The sequence below is a fragment of the Gossypium arboreum genome, chromosome 6, assembly GCF_025698485.1.
Source record: "Gossypium arboreum isolate Shixiya-1 chromosome 6, ASM2569848v2, whole genome shotgun sequence".
Taxonomy (NCBI): domain Eukaryota; kingdom Viridiplantae; phylum Streptophyta; class Magnoliopsida; order Malvales; family Malvaceae; genus Gossypium; species Gossypium arboreum.
Genome location: NC_069075.1, coordinates 141803129 through 141816963, shown reverse-complemented (window position 1 = coordinate 141816963; position 13835 = coordinate 141803129). Strand labels below are relative to the sequence as shown.

The window sequence follows — 13835 nt, the reverse complement described above, 5'->3', positions numbered from 1 at the left end:
GCTCGTTTGGTTCAAAAATATATAAAATTACGTTTTATAATAAAACTATAAAAGGAAATATCCGATATATCACATTTAGAGATATTTGATTGATGATATAAGATAATTTAGAAGCACATTTTATTAAATTACCTTTATTATTTTCTTAAACAAATTCCGTTCTTTAATACTTTATTAATCTCCATTTCTAATAAATAAATCATTAGAGTAAGTATAATAATTATAAATTTTATTTTAAATCAAACTTAAGTCTTATTTGAAAAAAATTAAGTTAATTAAAATAAAAAAGAAAAAAAATCCACAATAATAAGAATATGCATTATATTACGAGATAAACACTAAATGTTAAGCCATAAGATAAGATTCAACCAACCGACCTTACATTTACTTCTCAACTTTATTATTTCAATCAAAACTATATTTAATTTTTCAACTTTAAAAATTTGATATATAGTTATTTTAGCTAAATGCTTAAGTTGAATATTTTCGAAATGATCATATACGGAGTTAAAAACTTTTAAAAGTGCTAAAATAAAGACTAAATTTTTTTGAAAATGATTAAATAAGAACTTCTTAAATGTTGTATATCAAGTCTTAAATCATGTACAAATATTCGATTCAACCGTTATCAACATTCATCTAATTTTTGCTTGTGAACTGAAGTGAGTGAAAAACCTACTTTGAGCAACCATTTGCCCTAAAATTTTAGCCTGCATAACTGTTATCATAATTTAAAGAATAATTACTCAGATTCAACACAAATTTAAATAATGCTGCAAACTCACACCATGGAAACAATAACAAAACAAAAACTAAGAGGTCTAAAGAATTCGTTCACATTCATATTGCCATTGCAGGAATTTTTTTCCATTTCTTTTAATTGTAATCTCAACCAAAGAACGATAAGAGGGTCTCTTTCTCATCTCATAAAAGTCTATCAAATTCTGCTTGAGATGGAAATTAGACCACATCCAATAGACACCATTACTGGTACAAAAAGAATTTCCATGTCAAAAGTGGAGGTGAAAAGGTTCCATTTTTCCCCCCATGTGCCAAAAAGACAACACATTACATTGTAATAACCATAGGTCTATTTCTCTATGAGATAAAATGGGGCCATCATCAAAAGATTTCAATAGAACTAGAGTCTCTTATGTTGCCTCGAATTGACTCTGCCTGTTCTCGGTGTCTCCGAGAATAAAAATTCAGTCATTCACTAATAATACCTGATACCCAAGGAACCATAACAGGTGCTTTTGGGTGTCTGTCTCGATATTGTTCAGAGTATCGGTTTTTAAAGTTCAGTCTTGGCTTCTCTGACTGCAAATTTTTTGTTTAAAATTCGGATTAGCTTTTACGTTGCAAAGAAGTGTAACTTGATGGTAAAAGTACCATGAAGGCCTCCTGTAGTCAGAGTCAAATTACCGAAAAAATAGCAAATTAATCCCTATACATTACAACAAAGAGCAAAGTGGTCCTATTAAAAATTTCAATCTATTTTTACTGTTAAAAACTGATCTGGCACGCCAGTTTTAACCGTACAAATAAATGAAATTTTAACAAAAATAAAAGAGAGACTAATTTGCTCTTTGATCTAATGTATAGGGACAAATTTACCCATTTTTTGAATAAAATGCAATCAAACTCCTAATACAGAAGCCTCAATGGTACTTTTACCGTAACTTAATGGATACAAAAGGAGACTTACGAATTTCAGCCAGCATTCCATGTGTTTGTGTTGATATATATCTGGGGAATAGCAACCGTTCTCCGACGGACAATAAACCCATATGTTGCATTTCTTTTCACCTGGCTTTGCATTTTTCGCTTGATCTAAACAAGCTTGGCAGCAATCGGCTGCACTTTCTTTGTGGTGGGTAAGACCCCATCTAACGGCTGCACCATCATAATCTGTGTGAAGTTCAGCATGGCATTGTGGTGGAAGCGGCCTCCCAGCTAAAATTTGGTCCTCCTCTTCTGCAGTATAAAAGAGTTACACCTTAGTGACAGGCTTTCAATATTGTTAATATATTGATTTTGCACAATTACCTGTATCTTCCACACCCTCAGGCTTATCATCATGTTCTTGATTAATGACTTCAGTTGGTATCCAGAGGCCGATTTCTTCCGATAGTGCAGCCCAATTGGACTGCAAGGCTTTTACTAACATCCCTACAAAATGGTATGTTCGGGTAAAGTTAACATTCTGTAAAAAGGAAGAAGGTTAAAGCTTTTATCTCAATGACATACAAAAAGTACCGAAACATGCTGTGTCCAGATTACAATTTACCTGCTTCCTCTTGCAAAAGAGTTGAATTCAACCCCTCTCCTCCGAGGGCCAACGTTTTGGCTTCTTTTAATTTCTCCTTGCGCCAGGTTTCAACCGCTTCTGTTAACCCAATAACGATATCACAAAAATAGTACATTATAATGAAAAAAAAAAAAACCGAAAAAAGCCACAGCTGATTAGTTCGTCCCTAAACATGGGACCTATGCCATTGCTGATTACTCAACTCTTCTAACACACAGAAAATTCTTGTATGATAACCTGTAACTAATGCCTAAAAAATTCTAACCAAACCGTGTTAGTTAATATCAAATTGCAGTTGATATGGAAAGAGCAACACATAGAGCAATACAAGCTTCCATTTCTGTCAACTCGTAAAACTAAAATCTTTAGACTTAGAGCTGATCAGCATCCAGCAGAAAAGCATTGCCAGCTAAAAATGAAACCAATAAACATTTGATTTGGGCAATGTCAAAACCGTGAAACTTGCACTTCCCATCATAAATTATACTTTGGCCTCATTAGAACTATTCCCTCGGGCTTAAAGCAATTTTCTACCTATTTTACATTCCTAAACAGTCGGCAGGAGAGCATGTATTGAGGTACAAGTCAAAACCAACATCAAAAAGTGAGAAACACAGTCCTTTCTACACCAAAGAGAAAAGTAAACAAAAGGACAAGTACAAGTTGCTATCCAAGTCAGTGCAAGCGACCATGTAAAGACACCTAAAAGTAATAATTATATCTATTTCTAAGAAGTCCATGACTGATTACATTGACAAGAGATAAAAGGTGATAGAACATCATTTAATCATTATTCGGACCCAATTTATTTCATAAAGGAATAAGGTACAAGAAAAAATGGGGAAAAAGGTAGCAAAATGTAAAAACAGGATATGATAAGAGGGCCATTATATACTAGTATCTTACAAGTACTACACAAAATTCTTTGAGGATAATTTCTCATAAAAAATTAATGGACACCAACAAAAAAAGCATGGGTTTTTCCTTTAAATTTATTATCAGAAATATATCCTAACCAATGAATCGAAAGCTTTCTTCAATCAAGAATCATAATGCATAATATGCTTTCATTGATAAAAAAATGTTGCATTTCATCTTAATGCAATCAGTCAAATGAACCACAAAGTTCTGCAAATTGTGATTTAGTGGCTAGCTAACTTCGAGGAGATTATGAATATGAAAGAAATGATCCATGCTGTTAATTGCTATGAATTGAATATAAAGCATTTCCACCTCGGGACAATTGGATGATATTGAATCAATAAGATTAGAGACCTTAGCAAGATGAAAGGAAGAGAAAGCATAACACGTGATGCCTAAGGAAATCAAACAACATGAATCCTAAAGTTTACATGTGTTAGGAATTGAACTTCCCTAATTTTATAAAGCTTTTTAAGGTAGTCAAATTATGAAAACATCACAAACACACATCACGTATGATGGAAATAAAGTTTCAAAATGGATTTCTTCAGGATTTATCACAGAATTCCATTGGAAGCTCATTTTCCAGCAGTCGTAATGTTTCAACTAAAACAAGAGGGGACTAACCAAGCACTATTTTGGCATAAAAAAGGATGATGAAGACCATGTCTTAAGCATCCAACCTAAAATCGGTCTGTAATAGGTAAAACAGCGCAACTTTAATATAACACCACAAGAAACCTAATACTTACCAAATGAGGGATAATACCACTTAACAATATGTATCGATAAAACTAACTCTGCATACTCAAAAAGTGCAATGTCATTATAGCATTTCTTATATCTCCTGCTGGGGGAATAGATAAGGGAGGGCAGGCAGTGGCCTTACACCCCCCCCCCAAATGTTTATGCATTTTAGTCCCTTAGAAATTTATGAAATTACAAGTTAATATAATGGTAAAATTGTACTCCTCCCCCAAAAAAAAAAGAAAAAAATTATGGTTCATCTCTAGCAGGGCAAAGGTAATTTTCTGGCTTCGCCCTGCATGCTAAACCAACTAATCACACATCTAAAAGTTTCCTTAATAAGATGCAGTTTAAGACTCTGATTAATTCATTAACAGATACAAAGGTACAATCTTTGAACTTAAACCTAACACTCCTGAATAGGATATATCATAAATGTTCAATCTATATACTTACTAAATAAGAACATATAGAAATGCAATAATTTAAAACTGTAATACAATTAAACAAAACAATCAAAAACTAAAAAGGGAACTAAGACACCAACCTTGCTGGTCACTGATACTGGCATTTGGTCTCAAACTTCTCAATCTCTGTAAGATTTCATCAGTTATCTTATGCTTAACCGCCCGTGGCAATTCGGCCAACGATTCATCACTCGAAAATTCATGCTTTATTCGCTTAATCTTTATATATAAAGGCCAAATAGTAATCCCATAATTAAAAGTGTTATCACCAACAAAATGTGAACAATTAAAAAATAAAAAATAAAAAGAGGAAATATGGGTGTTTTTGCATACCAATTTAACAAGCTCTATAGGTTCACTAGCTCTTCGAATCTTATCTGATTCTTCCATTTCCCTAATCTGATCTGGTGTATACTTTACAACTACAAAAAGAAAAAAAAAAACAAAAACCCAGAAATTCAAAACACTAAACAATACAAAATCTCTTAAAAAAAATCCAACAAAAATTGCGCAAAGCTGATAAAATTTAAAAACTTGCCATTATCTTTATTTGAATAAATGTAGAGCGAAGAATAAAGAGAACGAAGAACAAAGAGAGCAATAACAATGTTAACGACGCAAACAATCAGTGTTATCCTTTTATACGAGCACTGCCCGAAACCCAAAGCTTTGGGTCTACTTTCTCTAGCCATTTTTCCCTCATCCCACCATATCCCTTTCTCCTTTTTGTTTTCCCCTTTCCTTTTCTAATTTCCACACCTCCCCAACAGATCGATTAAACAGGAAAATTTTACCAGATCCCAGCAACCAACCAAACTTTCCTTAAACCACAGAAAAATGGAAGACCCTTCACAGCAGTGAACTTGATTTCCAGCTTTATGATTGCGTGCGTTTGAGGGTTTCAGTTTTTGTGGTTAATAACAAAGAACTAAGAAAGGTAATTAATTTATTTTTTTAAAAAAAGTGGGGATTAATTCGGTGTTGGTTGAGGGTTACCAGTTGATTGATCAACAAATTTTAGGTTTTTGAAAAGAAAATTTTTTACCCACTTTATCCTTTTTCTACATTTTTTTAAATAGACGTGATTATCTACACTTTAATAAAACTCTCACCAGTGGATCGAGTATGAAGAAATCATTAATATATTATTTTATTAAATTATTATTATTTTAACCATATTTTTATCTTTTCATATTTTTATATAATTTTTAAATAAAAAATTAAAATTAATGTATCTAAAAGTCATATTCGTGAGTCATGTTTAATGATGCTACAAACAATATTTTACGTAATTATACTATTATTTAAGTTTCTACTTGAGTTGGTATCATTTTTAACTAAGACACCAACTCGCTTAGAAAAATTACAAAGTCACCAACTCAGTTATAAAAATCATGAAAATATCTTTTCATAATTAAAATAAATTATATTATTTAAAGATATTTTAATTTTTTATTTAATAAATAATAAAAATAAGCATATTATGAAATTTGAACCCTAATCAATTACATTAATACAATATTTAATTTACCACTAAACTAAAGTTTTATTTTAATATTTTTACACATTTTAATTTTATTATGCACACTTTATTTTTAAACACGCGTTTATGTTCCAAATTTATTATTTTTACATATATATATATATATATATTTCTAATTATTTTATTAACAACTTTGATTTTCATGTTACATCAATAAGTAAATTGCCAACTATAAAATTTAAGCAAATTTTTTATAAGGTTTAGTTTTACTTTTAGCCCTTGTCATTTTTATACTATTTAAATTTAATATTTTTATTTTAATTTTTAATTTTTTTCGATAAATACAAACATGAGTTCATTTTGACGACAAAGATTAGTAAATGATGGTAAAAGTATCATAGAGACCATTATATTAAGAGTCGAATTGCATTTTATCCCTCTACTCGAAAAATAGATAAATTAATCATTTTACATTAGATTAAAGAGTATATTAGCCATTCAGTTGAAAATTCTATCCATTTTTACTACTTAAAACTGGTTCATATGCATCAGCATAGGGTATACGTGGTACGCCACATGTCACTGTTTGATTATTCTGTCAACCACGCTAGTTTTTAACAATACAAATAGATGAGATTTTTTAACAAAAATGATAAATTTACTTATTAATATAATGTCGATTTAATCTTCACTAAAAAAAGTTAACCCATTAATATAACAATTCAATAAAAAGTTTTATAAATATATATATATATGATATTTAAACATCTTAATCTTCACTCGAACTAAAATTCAATCCTATCAACCTAAGTTTAATCTTAATCTTCACTCGAATCTCAAATTATATAAACTAAAATAATTTAAAATTTTATATATAAATTAGATCTATAAAAAACCACTATTAATATAATATTTCTTAATAATTTGGTTTATCTATAAATTCTTAATCGAGTTAATTATATATAAATTTAGATAATAATGGTTATAAAGTACAAATTATGTACCTAAAATTATAGTAAGTCTTCATATTTTTCATGTTTTATTCTCAGATTTTTTTTTCCCTAACAATAGACGCTGACAATATTGATTTTCAGCAAAAGCTCAATCATGTGTCTGGTTGGCCACGTATATATGTCTGGCCAACTGCTAATAATTACACATAATTAATGTAAAAATTTATGTGATTGTGTGATAGTTAAGAGTGTTTATTATTTTAAGTATGATTTAAGTTTGAAGAACGTTAGTTGCGTTTGTTATTCAGGTTTTATCTTGTTATTGTAACTTACCAAAAAAAATATTGGATTGAGTCTAGTTTGAGGAGGGTGCTATGGGTAATTGTAGACATTATATCAAAGAAAGTATAAATATGATCAAAATATATAATGAGATTGTTAAAATAATAAAATGAATTAAATTTTCTTCTAAATTTCTTTTGATACATAAAAAACCTATTCGAGAAATCTAAATTCAACTATTATTATTTGATTTTAGATTTTGGTGAATAACACATGTTTAATGATTCAAAACGTGTTTAATCATTGGCTAGGGATGGTAAATAAAATAAATTGAATATACCGGGTTTTGATTCGATATGATTTTATAAGAATTTTAAAAAAATTAAATTTAAGAGTAGAGCGAGAACAATTTTTAGTTAAAATTTTTGAAATTAGGTTTAGATCGAACTGGTTAATAAAGTTTTAACTCGACTGGCATGGGCATTACTGTCAATACAGGAGGACGTGGATTCGAGTGTGTCTATTTATGGGTTGAGGAAGGGTTATCGGTAGTTCTAAATATCATATCAAAAAGAACAAATATATTTTATAATGAGATTGTTCAAAAAAAAAGGTTTAGATCGAACTGACATCGTCTTACTCCAAAAAATAATCAAAATACCTTTTATAACTATTTTATGTATTTTATATTTAAAAATCACAAGTTTTTTAAAAATTATAATATAAAAAAATATATATAATACTTGAGATAGATAAAATTGAAGTTTGAGAATTTTATTTTCGAGATTGAATTCGAATATTAAAATTTTAAATAAAAATGAATTAAAAGAACTATAAAAATCTAATCATATCGAGATGAGTAAAATGGTCCTGTTTTGTCCAAGTATTATCCATATTCATAGTTTATCGGGATAAATCTCAAAACTAGACATAGATTTAGGTTTAATGCAAAATTGTATACATAAAATTTGATTTTGTACAATTTTATATATGAAATTTCTATTTGGTCTAATTTTCACAAATTATTAATGAACTATTGACATAACATCATTTTTTGTTTATATGTTGCATACATAAATAATTATATTTATCCCATATAAAAATAAATTGATATATTTATTTCTTTAAATGTGTATGATTGAATCAAATTTGAAGTATCATTTATATATTTGAACCATAATCAAAGTTTTATCTGTACAATTGCTTCAAATTAAAGTTTATATACCAAATTGTAAATTGATTCAAAGTTAATGTATAATCTTGAGATTTATCCCCTAATTTATTAGCTTTTTAACTTTAATTTGGAAAATGGTTGGGCTCTGGGACTTTTCACACGAGGTCAACACTTGGAACTATCGTGCGTAATTATTGTTAAAAAAAAATGGACTTTGAAAACAAAATATGGAAAAAGAAAAAAGAAAAAGAGAGAGAAAGGCATAATTACTTTTATTTGATAGATTTTGATTCAAATTTAGTAAAACTTATTCGATAAACTTAGTCCCTAATATTTCTTATTTTATAATTTTAGTCCTTATTTTTTTGGGGTATTTTAACCCTAAACTTTTAAAAATTAGTTAAATTGCTTGCTTTTAAACTGGAAATTGACTGGATTGTTAAAATTTTAACGGCATTAATGTGATCACTTGTATGACAGTCCACGTATAAGTTATAAAAATTCAAAAAAATAATTATAAATATTTAAAAAAACGTCAAATTTCAAAAAACTTCGTACAAACATTTAAAAAATTTATCCGTATTAGCAATGAAATATACGTAAAATGCCACATGAGTTGTTACATCAATAGCATTAAAATTTTAATAGTTTAATAATTTTTTTTTATTATCCAAAAGCAAATAATTTAACTAAATTTTAAAGATTGAGGGCCAAAATGACCCCTAAAGACCAAAATAATGAAATGAATAAACGTTAGGGGCTAAGTTTATCTTTATTCCTATATTTGGGAGCCTTCATTTCATCTTAAACTTTGATGTTGCTAAGTAGGTAAGTTTGGTTCCATGGAATTTTTTAGATTTTTCAAATTTTTCAAACCAAAAGAGTGAGTTTTAGGTTATCATTTTGGTTGGAAGTATTCTTATAAAGTTAGATAATCATTGATATTTCTTAATTTCTTAAAGTTTTATCAAATGCTATGGCAGGTAAAATATTGATAAAAGACATCATTTTAGTTGAATTTGAAAAAAAATCGAATTTGAATTGGTAATTATCGAATCAAGTTCGATTAATTCGAGTTTTCAGTCAAGATAATTTAATTTGGTTAGAAGCAACACGAGTTTTATCAATATTTTTATATTTTTATATTATTAAATTATGTTATTGTTCTTAGTATATATTTTTAACCCTAAGCTTAATTATGGAGTTGAGCTCGAGTATAAAATTTGGTAAACGAATAGAACTCGAGTATAAAATTTGATAAATGAGCTTAATTGAGCTCAACTAGTTCGAATATATCTCGAGTTAAACTCAAACTTAAAAATAGATGTTTGATTGAGCTCGAATCGAGTATTGAGCATCGGATTTCAAGACGAGCTTGATAGTATTCAATCTCGACTTGACTCATTTACACCCCTAATTGGAACCTACAATTTCATTTAGGATTCAAATATCTCTTAAACAATATATTGAGTTTGAGTTTTGTAGATGAAGAAAATAGCATTGAAAGAATTTTATTTTTTATTTAAAAATTCAACTGAACTCAATTTCAAATTTAATCCAATTCAATACCGATATTGAATAATGAAAATTCTAAAACATTAAATATATATATATATATATATATATATATATATATAATATAACATCGGATTCCATGTTTCAAGTAAGCAAGTCCTATACAACTGCCATTATTGTTGTCTTTTAAGTTATGTCAAACAATATGGTTGAGAAAGTACATATTTATATATTTATTTAATCTTCAATATTCTGCAATATATTTCATCCACCGTTAATAGTAGTGATTAATCTTTTTATCATGAATACCCTTCAAAAAAGTAAATGATTAATCATGAAATACGTTTTATTCTCATGAACGAGGATCGAATCATTGACCATATAATTATAGGATAAGATAAGAAATCATCACACCACATACCGCATCTTATGGTCTACATCTTATAGTTTTTAAACTTGAAAGGCTTAAAACATGATTTATCCTTTGAAACATATCACTTTTACTATTTTCGTATCTAAAACTTTTTTTGTCCAATTTGATATGTAAAGTGTAATGTTTTTCTCACATTGGTATTAATCCGAACAAAAAATTGATATACTTTATTAAATAGTATATTACTTGTGAAATTATTGAAAATCCATTTCTTTTTATTAAATAACAAGCATTACCTTGACCGTATTTTTTCATTTTATTTATACGTAAAGTTTTAAAAATACACATAATAAAATTTGAACCTAAAATACCGTAAGTTTAATTTTTTAATAGAATTGATTTAGTTCTTATAATTATGTGTTTTTTAACTTGTTGATAAAAAATCAAACCCAATTAAATACATTTAAATAATAACTGAATCTAAACAAGATTGAATCGAAATTAAACATTACGATTCAAATCAATTTTTCTTTTACAATTTTTTTCTCATCCTAATAATTTATTGTTATAGTATATGCCGATAATGGCAGTAAGAATGACCGTAAAGCAATAAGAAAGAAAAATAAGAACATATAGATTTTATGTGAAAAACCCTTATCGAAAAAAATCATAGAAAGAGGAGAAGAAATTCACTAATATTGAAAAACAAAAATATAATAGATTTTCAACTATACGTTATTTTAAGGATAAAGAACCCTTTTATAAATTAACAAGTAAGTTATATCTCGAACTTTTCAGATCAAATCAAATGAGATACGGGTCATACAACTCTATTATTTATAAATTAAAAATATGGATAAACATGACATAATTGTCAAAATCTTAAACTTCAAAGTCAAAATTCCTTTTAATTTTTTTTGGGGTTGGGGGGCAATGGAATATGATGTGGTGAGCTGTGTCGTTGATTAGGCAAAAACAATCAGAAAAGCTGGCCTTCACTCATTCACTTTTTCCAGCTTGCAACATATGTATATATTTATTTATAGAACATGTTCCACTTTTAATCCATTAACAACAAGAAAACGGACATTATAAATCACTTCCACGCGCCTGCTTCTTTTGCAAATTTCGATATTTGTGGATATTTGATTTATTTTATTCGGATTAAGATAACTATTAAATTAAATATTCTAAATATTTTAATACTCGTATATTTATTATTCGAAATTATTTTACATTTAAAGGTAACGGGTTTGAAATTGGATAATAGATATTTAAATTTATTTTATTTATTTAAATAATGGGTTTAAATTTTTTTTGTATTTTAAAATTTTTATACGATATCTATATTTATCTATAACCACTTGAAAGAAAAACGTAACTACACACTTGATTCTAAATCTTTTTATTGTTATAATAGGAACGATATCGATTAAGTTAACACTCAATTGATTTTTTTTTAAAATTGTACTTACTAAATAAGGATATTTAGTGGAGTCAAAATAATCGATGATTAATTTAATTATAATAATAATATTTGAATTTAATGTGGATAATAAGTATATTCAATTTTAAAACATACTTACTGGATATAAAAATTAAAAACATACCCAACCCGTGCTCCTTCTCAATCCATAAATAGAAAGATAATGCGCTTCAGCGCACTCGAACCCACATCCTTTTGTATTAACAACAATTCCCATATTAATCGAACTAATACTCCATCAACCTTATTTTTTTATATTTTAGTATTCTTTTGAAAAATATAAAAGAAAAATCAACGTAAAATTTGATAAATAATATGTAAGCCTTTCAAATTTAGTTTAAATTAAAAAAAAATTGATTCAATTCAACTTGACAAATTAACCTGAACCCAAAATAATTCCTAATGATCTAATTCGAAAAATGAAAACCTTAAACCAGAACGAGCCAAATCCAATACAATATAAACTCGAAATGATGAAATCTTAATACATTTCAAGTGCTAAATTGATCAGAACTCTAAAATTAAAATCCGATATAAATTTATTAATTTTAAATTGACCAGAATCAAAATTAATTCGAGACGTAAAGGTTTAAGTGCGAGTGGGAATGGTTAGGATGAGGAGATAGTTAAATAGAGAGAGCAATTGGCTCCGAGAATTCCGCGGTCGACCGAGGGCTCCAGAATCCAGATGGAGGTCAAAGGGTTCGGTTGGCAATCGGAGAAATTTTGGTTCCTTAAATTAAGTGGGCCCATGGTCAATGGGGCCCATATTAATCTCACAGCTACGTATATTAACCCCTTTTTTAAATAGTAAACATTTATTGATTATTGATTGATTTTGTTTTTCCTTTTTTCATGATTTGCTTTGCTTTCCCCGTCTCGTAACGTAAGGGAGCTGGGGGGAAATTGACAAATTGACTTAGTCCTTTCTTAGTTTTCGCTATCGTGCACCTACATGTCGTTTTGCATAACCGGCGCCAGCCATGTCTTAAATTAATACTCAAAATATTTTTAATAAAAACACACACATCAAAATCAAATTGCTAGTGGTCGGCTTTGTTCTATAAAGGGTTTAAATTTTACTTTAGTCCTTAGCTTATGTTAAAATTTGATATTTACTCTTCTACTCTAATTTGAAGCAATTTGATCCTTGTTGAGACATAATCCTTCTTACACTATGCTGTTAGGTAAGAAGATGCATTTTTGGTCAATGGGGGACGATTCACACGTTTTTATTTATTTATTTATTTATATTCTTCATGCTCATTTCACTTTTCATGTTTAAGGTTTGTAACTGCCCCTCTCAACAATGTTATCTCCAAGGTTCAAACATGCATTTTTCCTTGAGAGTGCATTGTGCCTTATCACTAGATCCAACCCTTGTTGGTGACGGTTCTCACAATTGAGTAGTAATATTAAGATCCATGAGCGATTCTGATTTTACTGTAAAATTTTTTATGAAGTGTTGTCTATGCTTAAATAGACCATCGAATATGAGCACCTCATTAAAGAGTTTATTCATGGTGTGGGTTTGAACCCATGACCTTTATAGCACATATGCCATTTATGGGTAAGATGTTTCCATAGTAGGTGAGGCTCTCCCCCTTTGTAGTTTCTTCAAATGCATACGAACTTCTTTATGATAGAATGAACACCTCTTGTAGCTCATTTCTACATTATTGTTCATTTGTGCGAACCACTCTTCTTCAGCTAAAAGAACATCCTCATGCCCTCTTCAAGGATGTGGGAACAAAAGTTTGATACTAAAATTGAGCATAGACACCCCAAGAACACAACACTTAACATGTTGTGAGTTTGACTCCTCAACAATATTTTATTTTTACAATGTTACTAGTAGGTGCAAATTGACAATATTATTAATTGATTCCACTAAAGAAAAGTGACATTAAACATTTAATTTGGCATCTAAAAAGGACTGATTGGATTTTCACATAACCATAACTATATAAATGAATAGTAAAGGGATTGCTTTATATTGACCAAATTATACAAAGTTAAAACCAGAGGGATTAAATCCTAAATTTCAGCACAATATAGGACATAAAACAACATTAGACCTTTATATAAACCAAAAAAAGGGTGTAAAGGTGTGGCCCACGAAT

At 28.7% G+C, this 13835-nt stretch overlaps 1 protein-coding gene across 1 annotated transcript; it reads right to left on the bottom strand.

Annotated features, from left to right (window-relative positions):
• Positions 1-818: 818 nt before the first annotated feature.
• On the bottom strand, positions 819-5561 carry LOC108483755 (uncharacterized). Its single transcript, XM_017787321.2, has 7 exons — positions 4985-5561; positions 4780-4868; positions 4527-4665; positions 2291-2389; positions 2050-2172; positions 1709-1977; positions 819-1320 (listed from the first exon to the last, which is right to left on the bottom strand). Exons 1-7 carry the CDS (start codon positions 5136-5138, stop codon positions 1210-1212), a joined length of 984 nt encoding a protein of 327 aa, XP_017642810.1. The 5' UTR covers positions 5139-5561; the 3' UTR covers positions 819-1209.
• Positions 5562-13835: the final 8274 nt, after the last annotated feature.